The following is a 14,956-nucleotide window of genomic DNA, read 5'->3' on the forward strand; positions in this document are numbered from 1 at the left end:
ACTCACCTCGTCCGCTCCTGCCCACGAAGCGGAGGTCGTTGAAGCGGGCCACTTGGTTCTTCATCACCGCGGAGGCGTTCCGCAGCTCGGCCGAGTAATTCTCATCGTTCCCGGCCATGACGGTGACCAGTGTCCCGTCGGGAACGTCGCCGAGCGCAACGACCTGCGCACGGGAGGAAAAGCAGGTGGTCACTGCGGGTCGCCAAAAATAATAATAATAATAATAATAATAATAATAATAATAAAAGAAAATCTCCCTAGGACTTCGTGTAGAAACCACATCCGGTTGTCCTATAATTAACTCCAAATTTCTTATACAGTTTTCCCACAATGTTAGTAATGCAAATGGTATAAAACGTGTAGCATGCAAGAGAGAGATTTACCAATAACACACAGCAGTGTGAATCTACCGCTGACATCCAGTTAAATGTTTATGTCAACATTTTGATTTGCATGGTGACCATTCTATCTCTATCCGGCTATTTTTTCCCCAGATGTCTCATCATTTGGATAATATATTTTTAGAAAACTGTGAATAAAATTATGCAAAAATGGATTAAAACGAAGCTTTACTGCATCTTGGTTTCACATTTCCGACTTCAAATTCTAGTTCCAAATTGTAATGCCTCTGAATATCGCAAACGTATGTCTTACTGCGTCTTAATAATTACATTTTAGCTCGAATAATGTTCAGTGTAAATTTATAAAACACCAGCAATTAAATTCCCATGCACAGATCAGACCATCTCTGTCATTACAGTAGGAAAGTAACTCTGTGCATTATTAAAATGAGGAATAGTTATTTTAGAAACCACCAATCTTGCCTTGAAAGCCACGGGAAGCGTCTTGTTGCACCGCCAGTGCGACGGCAGCACCGAGCAGAGGAAGTTGGGGCTGTCGGTCCGCACTAGCTCTCCGGCGTGGTCCGCCAGGACGTCCACCACGTTCCTGTTGTCTGGCCGCGTCCTCAGGGGCCCCGGGGTGGCCATGGGCCCGTTGCCGTCTCCGATCTTACTGCAGGGGAAGGACGTGGAGGGCGGTGTGAACCGTCTTGTGGTGGGCGGCTCTACGGGAATATGCATCACAACAGCTTGGGTCAGCGCCACCTGACTGGGGTTGTGTCAAAGTCTCTGGAGGACAGGCAAACTCAGGTTATTGGGGGGTGGGGGTGTTCGTGTCTCTCTTTCTGGTCCAGACGCAGCTGGTCTCAAAGGATGGAGGCGAACGCGAAGGGGGGCGAAAAAAAGTTCCACTGATTGAATAAAAAATGTATAATAATAATTTTTTAAAAAAAACCACTAAACTCTGCTGAATGTGGCGTTAGATCAGCAACCCACAATGTCTCATCTTGAAGAACATCAGAGTTGTATATACGTATCTAACAAGCTGACGCTGTCCAAACTCTGCGCAGGGTTGGACTTTTCTATCTGCGCTCGGATCTACCGCACACTTGAATACTTTCAGCCGCGTGTAAACAATACATCAACACCACAGAGCACTCTAACTCTCAGCTAAAACACCAAACTAAGGAAAAATTCCCCTAAATATTTTTGGAACAAAACGATAATCCAGCCACGATAAATGTAAAAGTAGAGTCCAGCTCAGCGGTTGTCGCAACTTCTAAATATCACCATAAAACTACCACCACCGCTGAGCAAAAGAGAGAGGGAGAAAAAAATATATATATCTAACTTGAATGTCCTGAACTCGAATAAAAGCAATCAAACTGCAGCAGTCCTTTGTTCGTGCGTAAAAGTAATTTTCCCGATTGGATCTGCGAGATCCTGAAATAAAAAGGAACGGTTCCCCGTCGCTCCAGCTGGATTTCCTTTCAAAGTTATCCTTGATGGGGCGCAAAGAAGGAGACTTGTGGCTGAGCGGACTGCAGAGTGCCGCGATATTACTTTTACACAACTCATTTCAGCTTTTGGTGACTGGGTTCAGCCAATGAGTGCGCTGGGTTGGGCTTTGGCGCACCAATCAAAGTGCGTCGCTTTTTCTCCGGATCTGCCCCGTTGTCACATACTACACCGGCTCAATTATTGATACATATCTGCTCTTCTCCGTGAGCTGCAGACTACATGGGTAAATAGTTTTCTTATAAGTTTTGAATTATTATAGTTCATTTTTTTACGCACACCTGATAACGTAAAGCAATAAGATAAATGTGATACACATAAAATTGTATGGACTTCAGGGTTTTAAAATGATCTCAGATTTAAATCTGATGTATTAAATATCGAGTCCATACAACGCAACTGCTGCGACAGGAAAACAAAACATTTAATTAAATATCTTAAACTTTATTCTCTCCACGTTGATTTATTTCATCCCATGTCACTGACTTGTTTTTTTTTTTTTTGTTTTTTTTTTATCATCATTATTTGATCTGTTTATCGTCCATCTAGGAAAAACTCTCACAGACCTGTGGTTTTAATTTCACTAACTCATCTTGAAAAGCCATGAGCCATGTCTGGCGGCTCCATTGCTTCTCCAAGTAAATAAAAAACTTTCATAAAGCAAAATTAGGGTTTCGGGCAGATTCTTATCGCGTTAATTACCTGGTCTGAATTAAATATGGAAAATTAAAACAAGCGCGCAATAGTCTCTTAATTGCCTCCACATCAAACACGCAACCCAGTTCTAATTGCATGTGTCTGTGTACGCCAGAGGCTTAAATTATTAGGAACTCAAAAAGTTGCATGAAATGACGGCACACCCTGCAAAACTCCGAGGCCATACGTCCTTCTGACACTAGTTGGCGCGTTTGCCTTTTCAATCGCTGTCAGCCCGACCAGTCTGAGGCACATATTTCACACTTACTGAGGCACAGAGAGGAGGGCAAGCTTTATCTGCCTGCGAGAGAGTCGGAAACCTGAAATATTCTAGACTAACCCCAGAAAGTTAAATACAACACTTTAAGGTGTTTTTCATGATGAAAACGCTTTTTTTTTTAATCACTTCATTTGATTTGTATACTTCTGTTTGTTTTTTGCTGGAAGTTTTAAATATCATTACAGCTTTTAAAATAATACCTACTGTGCGTTAAAAAGAATGGGGACAACATTTTCGACTTCATATTTGATATGATGAGTTTTTGTCCGTAACGGAGCCGAAGTTGGCAATTTCTACTAAAATAATCAGTACATCTTTACTATTTGAGTGTAAACTCTAGAAACTGTTATTGTGGATTTAAATGGTCAGCATTAATTTGGTAAATATTGGACGGCGAAATTATTTATTTAGTTATTTGTAATTCTCATTTATTTTTCCTATTAATGATGAGAAGCATCCGTCTTTCTTATCTTGATCCCAGATTTAAAAAAATAATAAATCATCCGAACATGTTTTTAAGCGCATCTATGCTTTGCATCAGAGGGTGTGTAATTATGGGGCCCGTTGTCGTCGTGCTCACGCGCGTTTTTGCGCGTGCGTGGTGGCTTTTATGTTGTTTACTTGCAGGAGAATAAATTAAGTGGCGAGAAGAGACGCCAAAAGTGGCTTTAAAATTTATTTAATCACCCGTTAGTCTCGTCAGAGGTACAGTGTGATTGGATGTGGGGGAAAAGAATAAAAATAAAATAAAAAATGAGGTAATTTTAAGATTAAGTTTTACTATAAAGAAATCAATCAAGTTTAATTGATTGATTAAATGGATGATATTCTGTCAAAACAGAAAATGAAGTACAATACAGAGGATATTTCAGTTGATTAAATTAAATTAGTATTGAACTAGAGCTACAAACTTAACGCCTTTTTGTTTCTATGTTGGTTATTGCTGCAACAAAATGCAATAAAAAAAAAAACAAAAAAAAAAAACAACAATTTCTTAAAACCTGCTAATTTGCTTATGTGGAAAAATACCAAAAAGCTGTGACTGACAGGAATGCCCTCCAGAATGTTTTTTAATGAGTGACCAGATGGTGGCCCTTCAGAGGTGAGACACCAAAACCAAAGTCAGAAAAGAATTTCGGTTTTATGTGAGAGAAATAAGAAATTTATGTCTCATTTCAAAATGAAAACAAAAAACAAAAACAAGAAAACCTAGCTTTGTTACATTTTTTAATTTCTTTTAAACAACCTAGTACTCTTACTGAATTGCTGAAAATGTGTCAATATATGTGAGCATGTGATAGTTATTGCCCAAAGTACTGTCCCTCTCTTAATTTCTGACATATCTGATTTTTCTGCCAGTAGAAAATTTAATATGCAAACCAAATTATCTGCTGGCATAAAACTGCTTTAAAAACGATAAAAATTGTTTTTAATTACCTAGTTTTACCATATTGTGGTCATATTATTAAATTAAATATTTTCTCTGTTGACTGCTATAAAATAATGCTTCAACAAAAACATTGTGCAAGAAAGTGTACAGGTACAAAATGAAATTATCTTAAATTATTTCAAGCCAATGAATGGTGGCCCTTGTGCCGCTGACCCTTCCTTGATGGCCCTACTGATGATTATGAAAATAGGATTTTGAGTAACACGGCAAAATACTTGAAAAGATTCTGATTCAGATTAAGGGAAAAAAATAGTTATAAAAGATCAAAAATCCAAAATTTCCCTCAGTTCTAGCTCACATTGTCAGTTCACATCAGCGGTACCCACAAGGGGAGTTCTGAGGAGAGAATGGCTGCTCTGATATATTCAGTGTGGTGCCACACAAAGATTGCTGACTTGCCACCTCTTGCAAAACTTTCTGAAGCGTCCCCTGCATTCAGGGATCAACTCTGCAACCCTTAATCTTTAAAAAAAGAAAAGAAAAAAAGCATCATGTCCATTCAGATCACCTATCATGCAGCATCTATTTCAAGTACAGCTCAACTGGGACAGTGACAATGCTGCTGATATTTTAGTCGTCCTCCTGCCGTAGTTCATTATTAATACGTGACCGCATGCTCCAGCTTCACCCCACTCAGCCGTAATGTGCGCTCCGGGCGCCTGTCACATTTAGACCTCCGCATTTCAGCACGCAGTTTCTACGGTTTCAGCCGCACAGGCATTGAGGACGGAGCCCGCCGTGCCCCTGAACGATTTTTAATGATCCGAGTGGGCTGAGCCTGAAATCAAGACAAGAACTCCTGGAGGACATGTGAAACCCCCGGACCCACCTCAAAAATAGGCCGGGGCATATAGGTTACTTGCCATTAAAAGAATAAAGAGAGAAACGGAGCCTGCAGTTGCAAATGACAAGAGCATCACATCATTGTTAACAAGTGGTTACAACGTGAAAACTTGTGATTAAGACGTTCTCTCCATTTGAAATTTCCAGCTAAGCTAAAAGCAGAGCTTCCTGTATCAGAAAATTTACAAACTATTGGAAAGATCATCTAAAAACTTTTTCTTTTTAATAATTTGAACCGAAGATCTAATTTTGGAGTTCTTGCATTGACGCTTGCCATCATTACTCTGCTTCAAAGCTGAAGTAAAAACCCCACGTACTTCAAGTTTTCTTGTGTAATGAGTCAGAATGTAAAGACTAATATGACTGTGATCACCCTTAGCAGAGAAACCAGTGAAAGCCTTTGGGGTCTGCAATATATACCTGCCTCTAAATGCCACCCACACAGCTTTCAGCGCCACTTAAAAGTCACTTTGAAGCCGGGGACAGTCTCGGATACATGAAGCTGCTTTCAAAGTTTCTTGTTTTTTACTGAATTTGATCTATTAGCTTGTGTAAACTCCCAGGCTATTTTCAGTTCAGACGTGGCACACATAAGCCTTTTGGAGGGGTAGTTATTCATTTGGAAAAAAAAAAAGAAAAAAGGGGGCTAGAGGTAGGGAGAGGGGGGCAATTAGAAATAGTTTGAGGTTCGGCGATGACATAAGACAAAGATTTCTATCTTTAGAGAAGCTGTGGCGCTCACACATTTCTGTACATTCACAAATTACAGGGCGAGCTTTGGCCCTCAACCCACCGAATGCATTCCTTCCGAAAAGTGTCTGCTCGAGTTTCAGCCGGGGGTTTCTCTTCAGTGGAAATATGAGTGTTCTGAATGAACGACTCCTATGAAATGGAGTTTTATTCCTCTTGGATTAAATTAGCTCTTCTTTTGGGGCTTGAGGTATTTTTTTTTTCTCCATGAATGATGAATTCTGTGGTGGCTGTGGAACGTCGGGGTTGTTTACCCTTCCCTCCTATTTTTTCTCTTTTTTGTTGAATCGCAGTTCGCTGTGAAGTGGACTTTTTTTCTGCTTGATATGACAAGAGTGTCTGTGATTAGACTCCCCAAGCATGATGTAAGTCACCAAAAGTCATTTGTGCCAGTCTCCTCAAAGCCAAATCATATTCTAGCGTCAGAGTGTTTATATACACAAGTATATGGAGAAACTTTTAAACAACACTGAGTGGGTACAGACTGTTTGGGTTTTGGGTCTTTCGCTGCTCTGATGGCTGATTCTTCCTCAAATTTTGATTACACAGCGTGTCAGCACATCACAATTGGCGGTCATTTTTGTCCATTTTGATGTTCAGACAAGAAAATAGGAAACACATTGAGCAATTTCGATCATACAAATTTGCATGTTTCTTTTTTGTCCACCGAGGTCGTCTGTGTTAGTTTTAATGATGGCAGGAATGCATCTGTGTACTCAAACGTCTGCAGTTTTTCTCATGGAGCTCTGCTTTGTACATCCAATAACTCATAAATAAGAGTGTCAGGCCCCTAATTTCAGATCCTTGAAGGCACCGAGAGCGTATTTTATCCAGGCGAAAATGAACAGAGCGGTGACATTTCCAAACCCAGCACCTAATTACTATGTAAGCGTGATGAGCTGAGATGCAGCGGTCACCGGAGGAGACAATGAGCACATTCATCTCATACATCTTTAATATTCTGCTTGCATTTTAGAAGAAAAAAAAAGGTGCAGAGCAGAGGGCTTATTAAATTTGTCTGAAACAACCGAGCGTCATAATGGCTGCTAAGGGAAAACTCCAAAAAGGTTTTTATTTCTATCTACTGAATGTAAACGGGCTTCTTAAAGAGAATTTCAGACATGTGCTGCATGTAGCTGTCTGACACATCCTTAATCCTCCAGAGCAATCTAAATATATTTACTCAAGTACCACATTTAATTAACAATTATATTTATTTTCATACTGTGAAGTCAAAAAAATTGATTCTTTTATGTTAGACATTTAATTTCAAACATTAGACAAAGTATTTTTCAAGTTATAATTTTTAAATCTGTGATGCCATATCAAAGTGAAAGCTGCACTTTAAAATGATCTTATGGCTTCACTTAAATAAGAATTAAAACCATATAAGTAAATTGGTTCAGATATGTGAAGGAAATCAAATATGCAGACTTTTTAAAGGTGGAAACAATTATTTGAAGTGCTGAATCTGAGTTATTTTGCAAAACATACAAAGGAACATTAACTGCACTCCGATTTCAAACATTTTTTTATGCAGGCCATAAATTTTACATAAAGATGCTGTTTCCAATCATTCTATTGGCTAATTTCATTTCTGGAAATAAATTCAAGACCCCTCATTTGCTGTTTTGACCACAACTTTAGCCTAAAAGTTCCAGTCGCAACAAAAAAACAAAAAGTTAACTCAAAACTGGAGTTGATATCAATTGTCAAATGAGTAGAGAAACATGACGATGAGACGGTTCAATATTTTGGGCAACGTTATTGTACTGCTTTTGTTTTAAACCCCCGCTGTGATTCGAACATCTTGGGAACTTTTACCAAGCTGTCATTATGACTGTATCTTCTGCAACATTGCAACATTGTTAATAAAGGTCAGGTTTTGCATCTTTAAAGGTTAAAACAAACTCTTCTGGTAGATATTCACATCTACCCTTAAAAGTCACCAGTTACTTAGACAACATAGGATGCAAATGTTCCCTTAGTTTTCTTTCGATAATCAACAAAGAAACTGAATAAATTTGTAGTAAAAAGGGGCTGTTAGAAAGCAAAACAAAACTCATGTTTTAACATACTTCCAGACATCGGGATACATTGTCACAACTGTATTCAGCACCAGATGTTTGCTGGGGAAAATTTAAACAAGCTTGAAGCAATTTGTTAACCAGTAGAATTGACCTTCAGTTACAGTAAGCAAATACACATTACGTTGTGACAATCAAAATGTGCTGAAATTATTACATGAGGATGAAATAATCACGATTTGGGGTTGTGTTGCAGCTTTTAACATGACACTTCGAGTAAAACTAATGAAATCTGAAAGCAAACTTCAAGCCATCCAGGAAACTGCTGTTTGAAGAAGCACTGTTTGCTTTACATGATGATTTTAGTTTCAGAAATTCTGTGTTATGGTCCAGATGATACTGGGAAGACTGTTGACTTACCATTAACTCAGCAGACAGTCACTGACACCCTCTACAAGGAGGGTAAGTCACAGAAGAACTTTACTGAAATAATTCTCTGTTTCCAAGCATGTTAATAATGGACAGCTGAGTTGATGGAAAAACTGCTGCACAAAAAGGTGCACAAGGAACATGATGTTTTGTTTTCTGAAAAACCACACTTTGGGCAGAAACGAATGCCTCACATACATATCTGTGTTTGGAATGAATCTGTATCACACATGGGTTCACATTTTGATCTAAATTGCTGAAATAAATTCACTTTTTTTATGGTATTCTGATTTATCCACCAGCAGTTGCATGTTCATGCAAGTTCCATTCAAACACAAAACTTTGAAACTGAGATTTACTAATAGGAAATGTCTGCATTTAAAATTTTTTATGTGCTTCACATTGTCTCATGGGCCTAAACAGGCAGGGATTTTTAATAACCAGCATTCAAAGTCGGCATTCATTTAGATATTACAGTACCTTAATGCATATTGTTTAAATATGTAACAAGAAAGTATAGTTTATTGTTAAACTCAATAATTGAATTTAGATTTTTCAACACTTTTGATGCTATTTTACAAAAAATGTGCTTGATTTGTGGCTTCTACTTAAATATTTGTTTAATTATGTGTTTTCAAATGTAACATATATTTTACCTCAGAGCAACTTGCACCTAGTGATATTGAATATATAGTTCAAAAACAAATTTGAATCCTTTTACAGATTTTTTCTGCTTTACATGGTACTTTGAAGGAGTTTTATTTTTTTTTATACTTTCACTCCTTCAATAGATTTTTTTTTCCCTCCACTGTTTCCTGAATTCAAATCCAGTTTTTGATACCAAAACGTAATTGTGTGACCAAACGGATGTCTCTTTTCAACACCAAAGTTTCAGGAACTGTTCATTCGTGGTACAGATTATGAGGGAGCCTGATCGGTTCACTGTAATCGGGATTTGAATGGGGTCAGACCCTCTCCCTGTCCTTTCAGCCGCAGTTCAATAAGACGTTCCACACCCTGAGCAGCCGGGGGTTGGGTGGTGGGGGTAACTCCCCGTAGACCTCAGTGTCACGCTTGCCCCGCCCTCACATCATCCGTCGGGTACACTCACCCAACGATGACAGTGAGTTGCCTGTGATGTGGTTTGCAGGCCTGTTTATTCTTTTGGAAACCCACTAAAAGTAGAACTGGATGGTAAGCTCACCAAAAGGCCCCAGTGCCTATTATAGGAGCACTTTGGGTTGAGTTTTGATCTGGTGGGTTTGTAAATAGGGCCCTGCCTTGCTGCGGGGCACCACTTTTTGGCTATATTGTTTAGTGTGACCTGAAGGAAAGTTTCTGATGCTCATCATGATTTGTAACCTGGAACCAAATTAATGTAACGTGTGGCATTTAGCGTTGTGTACGCCATGAGGACATCAGCGTACGGTATTCATAATGCTGCTGATGATGGACGAAGGATTCATGAATGTACCCTGCGCTGCTTTTCTTCATGGTACTGAAGGACAGATTGCATTTCTTCTTCCTTTATTTACCCCTGAAAGTCAGTATAAGTTTTAAATCTAAATGAGACCCATAAATACGTCAACTCCCCCATTTTTTTCAGTTGTGGTTTTTGGTGTGAGCTATAATCATTTCTCATCTTTCTTTGTCTCTGGGTCTCTGTCTGTTTGTGTGTATCGACACACATGCACACACAAATGCAGTGTTTCTCCTTTTCTGGCGAGGGCTTCTGATGCAAGGACGGCAATCTGTAATCTGTAGTAATTGTATGTTGCAGAAAAACATTTTTCCGCTGTGGTAATCGCTGCAATATGTGCAGTTGCCTTGCCAAAGTGACAGCACCACCACCCCCTACAGACAAACACATAAGCCATCGTGACTTTGCCAAAAGAGCCCTGCTAAAAGTTTGCTGAGTGCACCTAAAGATGGCTCAGGGACAGACAAAAACTGAAGGATTGGGAAACACAAACACTTTAGAGTGGAAGGAAAAAGCATCGGCACCCCTGAAGCCTCATAATATTTTGCCGCGTTGCAACCACAAACTTCAGAGTTGTTTATTGAGATTTCTATATAACAGAGAAACACTAAGCAGTGAATAATTATAAAGTTGAAAATAAAATAAAAAAATCTCACTAGAAATTTAACTGCTCTGTGTAATCCTCAGAGATTTGTTGATAACATTAGCTAACAAACAGCATCACAAAGACCATTAAACACTGCAAGACAAGTCAGAATCTAAGGTTTGGAGAAGCTTGAAGGCTCTCTCATGCTTCATCCGAAACAGAAGCATCGACCTGCAGTCACATGCTTGCAGGATGCTCAGATTCACACACGTCTTTCACACACGGCACAGACAACCTGGGAGCACACCTCCCGCTTCAGTATGCGTCACGCCGCTAAAGCATATGGAAACGAAACTGTCACAAAGAGAGAGCCACACTTTACTGCGGACAGCTTCCTGCGTGGACATTTGCAGTTTCCAGGATATAAAGCAACATTACACCAAAACGTTGAACCCCTTACATAGCTTTGTTCAATATATTATCACAACTATGGCATCATTTCAAATCCGTCACAACATGGCTGTCAACCCACAATCACAGGAGCTACTGAGATTCTCAACTCGGGTGTAAAAATCTGTTGTCAAAAACCAATCTGGGCTTCATGAAGTAGTGTCGAATGTAGCGATTTAAAGAAAAGAAAAAAAATGCTAGTATGATTTGCTGTTTGCCACAAGCCCTGCAGGGGACACAGTAAATGTTGGATTAAGGCGTTTTGGTCAGATGAAGTAAAAATTAAACGTTTTGGCCTACATGTAAACAATTTGTGTGGAAGAAAACAATCTCTGCACATTTTCCCATGACACACAGTGATGGCTGCATCACAGTGGATGGATGTTTTTGTCTTCCCATGAGCAGGAAAACTTGTCAGAGTTCATGAGAACATGAATTGGAACTGAACACATGGCTGTACCAGAAGAAAACCTGGAAAAATAAGGGTGTGATAATGGTTCAGTAAAAGTTCTTAATTTGTCAATAATTGAAAACTAATATTCAAGACTTTGACTATTCAGTCTGGATGAGATTGAGCTATTTTGCAAAAAGAATGGGCATAGATTTTAGTTTCTAGATGTGCAAAGCTATAACGTTCAACTGTCATTCCAGCCAAAGGCAGCCATATTGCTGACTCCATCGAGATACACATATGCATGCCACACTTTTCAGGTTAATGTTTATATACGTTTTTGAAACCCATGTGTCATTTTCATTCTGGTTTACAATTATGCACTAGTTTGTGTTGCTCCGTCCTCTGAAATCTGCATGAGGTTTGCTGTTTGTAACAGGTGAGCAAATGTGAAAAAGTTCAATGGGTGCGAATACTTTTTCACGCATTGTACATGCAGCACCTGTGGGACTGTCTGAATGCATTCACCTTCTGCCAAAGATTTACAGTTCCTGTTAGTGACAGTTTAACTGCCACGCACTGGTGCCAGAGCCCAGCTGCCACACGCAGATCAGTATTTTAAATCTTTCACTGAAGCCACATCAATTCACTCCTCTTCTGCTCCTTAACTGCTAGCGCAAACCGCAAGCAGGTGATGTTCCCAAAAATCCTCTCATAATGAAGTTATTCTGGAAAATCGGGTCTAATTTCAGAGTTCCTCTTGCTTATTTGAAGTCTCGGCCACATTAAATGTAGGGGATGTAGTGACGGTCTGTGGCTCAACCATTGATGCATATTTATCAAACCATCGTCTGCCATTTCATCACTCTCACACCAGCAACTGCTCAGTTCTGTTGGACTGTGGCGCTGCGCTGTGAGGTCACCGACACGCCGAGAGTCTGAGCGTGAGCTGCGTTGTGTGTGATGAAGACGACGGCGTGCTTCACATCTCACCACCTCAGCAAGTAACCTCTCTGTCGTTGCATCGAAGCAGTGAAATCATTACCTAGTGCGTCATCGGCCCTTTGCACAGCAGTGCCCCAAAAATATGTCAGCCCAGTTTGCAACCACACACACCTACTAAAAGGACAAGTAATGCTCGGAGACATTTATAGATACACGGCACAGACACCAAGATTGCAACCAGACTGTGTGTGCAAACCTTTTCCTCTCTGGGCTGCTACCCTGGCTGCTGAAGCCATCCAACCTCCCTGCAGTTGAACTTCCCTGTGTCTGCAATGGAGTCTCTGTGTCAGATCAAACAGCTCCCTCTGACGTGGAGAGGAGACAGATCGCGGAGCTGGAAGCCATTCAGTCTGACAGCTCGAACACGTTTGAATGGCAACACAGCCTGCGTCTACTCTTCCCTCGCTTGAGATCCCACACAAATATAGTAGCGCCACCAGGGAGAGGGAAGAGGGGGTGAGGAGAGCAGGGGAGCAGCAGCGGGGGGAGGAGGAGGGTATAGCAGTCTGTCAACTCGGAAAATAAGTTGTGAGGCTTCCCTCTCACACAAAGGCAAAGCCCCACAGCACACAGACCTCTCTCAAAATGAAATCGCATGTGAGCCGAATATTAGGAAGTGCGCATGGCTTCCAGCAACCACCAGGCCCTTATAGCCAAGCCTGTAAACCACATTTTCACCAGCAGACAATGGCTCTTTGTGCATGTTGTGTGGCTGTCCCCCCCCCCATTCATCGAAGCCCTACACATTTGAAAAGTTTGAAACCGATGAGGAAGAAGCGTCAGTTTTAAAAAGTTTAATTATCAGGGACGATGTCGGTAGGGGTGAACAGGATGGTCTGCCCTTATTTAGCACCACTGCAGGGGAGAACTTTGATGTGGCTGCTCGTGGAATGCTGTTGTTCATTCCTCTCTGCAACAAAAGCCACATGTTGTTACTTTTTCAGACTAGTCGCTGTTACTTTGAACTGTGAAGGAACATGGTCAGGTCTGCAACGCATGATGTGAAGAGCGACGACTGTACTGTATGTTCAAATGGCTTAAATTGTTTTTCACCAACAAGCAGTAAACTAGAGCTTGTCTTATCATCTGGTTTTGTCTTATCTATACATTTTATTAGGAATACAAGTCATTATAATCAATCTGTCCTGTTTATAGCATCCGTATCTGCTTGCTCCCCCTTGGAGTACACTATTATACTGTTACATCCACCTAGTACCTTTCCTCCTTAATCTAGGTAAGACGTTTATAAAAATGTTTTGTTTAGGTCAGCATTAACACAAGTATTGGCACTGTTTTTGGGTATGTCGTAAGCACCTTTATGCTTGGTGGCTTTTGAAATACTTTGCCAAATTTTTTCAGTGGGCGTTTGTTTCACCTATAGGCACTTCTTTCAACCATACTTTTTCCTTCCCCTAAACTTTCTTTTGACGTACGCATACAGCACTGTCTTTTGCATTAGACTTTTTGTGGCTTACCCTAATTGCAGAGGTGTCAGTGACTTTCTGCTGCATAGCTGTCAGTTTAGACGTCTTTCTCGTCATTACGTCGGCCATGCCAGCAGTATTTGTCTGATGATGACTTAATAGAATTTTTCAAGTAAGATTTTACGTTTTCATCAGTAATAATGGAATAAAAGCTTAAAATATATAACTGCAGTGTGTGACAAATCTATATGATGAAAAAGTTTTACTTTTTGAACTGAAACAGATTCTTGAAACAGATTGAATTTTCAAAGAAGTTCAGACTGAGATGCACCATTTTTTTTCTTAAAGAAATTCATGAGATAAATATTTAATCTGAGATGCATTTTAATTCACTAAATTTGTTAACATTTATCAAAATGCATGCAGTCATTTTCAATAATTTACCTTTAAAGTCAACATTTGTATTTTTGCGATGTATTTGCAGCTGAATATTTTGCACAGATTAGTGTCAAAATCATATAAAAAGCAAACTGCTTTCGTCAACACTGTGGTTTTTTTTTTTGTTCCCGTATGATACTTCTGCTCCCATGAATTCAAGCATAGCCGTCTAAAAACTCACAAACACAGAGCATGTATTGGTTTTTGGCTTTTCTACTATTTTTATGTCCTTTCAACTTGTTCCGTTGCTGCTCAGGCGTTCTGTCAGTGGGGTCGGTTCTGTCAGGTTCTGTCACAGTCATTCCTGAGCAAACAGACTTCAAAAACCTCATTCAGAAGGTCACTCTTCCAGAGCTCCTTCTGACTCACTGCAGACTTCAACCAGATCGGAGCAGGGACCCGGTGCCGGTTTCCTGACAACTGTCCATGCCACTTTCCTCTGCAGACGTGAGACAACTCTTGGAAAGTATTCGACTCTGGGCTTCTCATCGCGAGGAAGCAAGCAGGGGTGTGGTGGCTCAAGTGGCTGCAAGTCAAGGAGCTCTGGAAATCCCTCAGACACATAATATTGCTGTACCTTATTCAAGTACCGTTTGAACATTTGATGATTATAAAACTCATTAAAATAATTAAAAGACATCGGTGTAGCTGCGGCAGAAGAGAGTCACAGCTGGGCTTGATTCCCACTTTAAGATTAAGCTAAACCAGTTGGAAGCCTTCGCGTCCCCTCGGATTTGTTTTAATCCTGAAAACCACCTGCGGGTCTAGAGTCACTGAATGCTTCCTCTCATCATCTTCACAGCTAATGAGCAGTGGCGCTGCCTCCGTACGACCAGCAAAGCAGCCAC

The 14,956-nt window shown here is 40.2% G+C and overlaps 1 protein-coding gene across 1 annotated transcript in view; it reads right to left on the minus strand.

Moving 5' to 3' along the window:
- Positions 1 to 14,956, minus strand: part of runx3 (RUNX family transcription factor 3) — a 54,472-nt gene that overhangs the window by 31,038 nt on the left and 8,478 nt on the right. The window contains exons 3-4 of the mRNA XM_008399599.2: positions 825 to 1,066; positions 7 to 163 (exon numbers count right to left, since the gene is read on the minus strand). Coding sequence (XP_008397821.1) covers positions 7 to 163; positions 825 to 1,066 — 399 coding nt within the window. The remainder of the gene's footprint in view (positions 1 to 6; positions 164 to 824; positions 1,067 to 14,956) is intronic.

The sequence above is a fragment of the Poecilia reticulata genome, linkage group LG22 (genome assembly GCF_000633615.1).
Source record: "Poecilia reticulata strain Guanapo linkage group LG22, Guppy_female_1.0+MT, whole genome shotgun sequence".
Classification (NCBI taxonomy): Eukaryota; Metazoa; Chordata; class Actinopteri; order Cyprinodontiformes; family Poeciliidae; genus Poecilia; species Poecilia reticulata.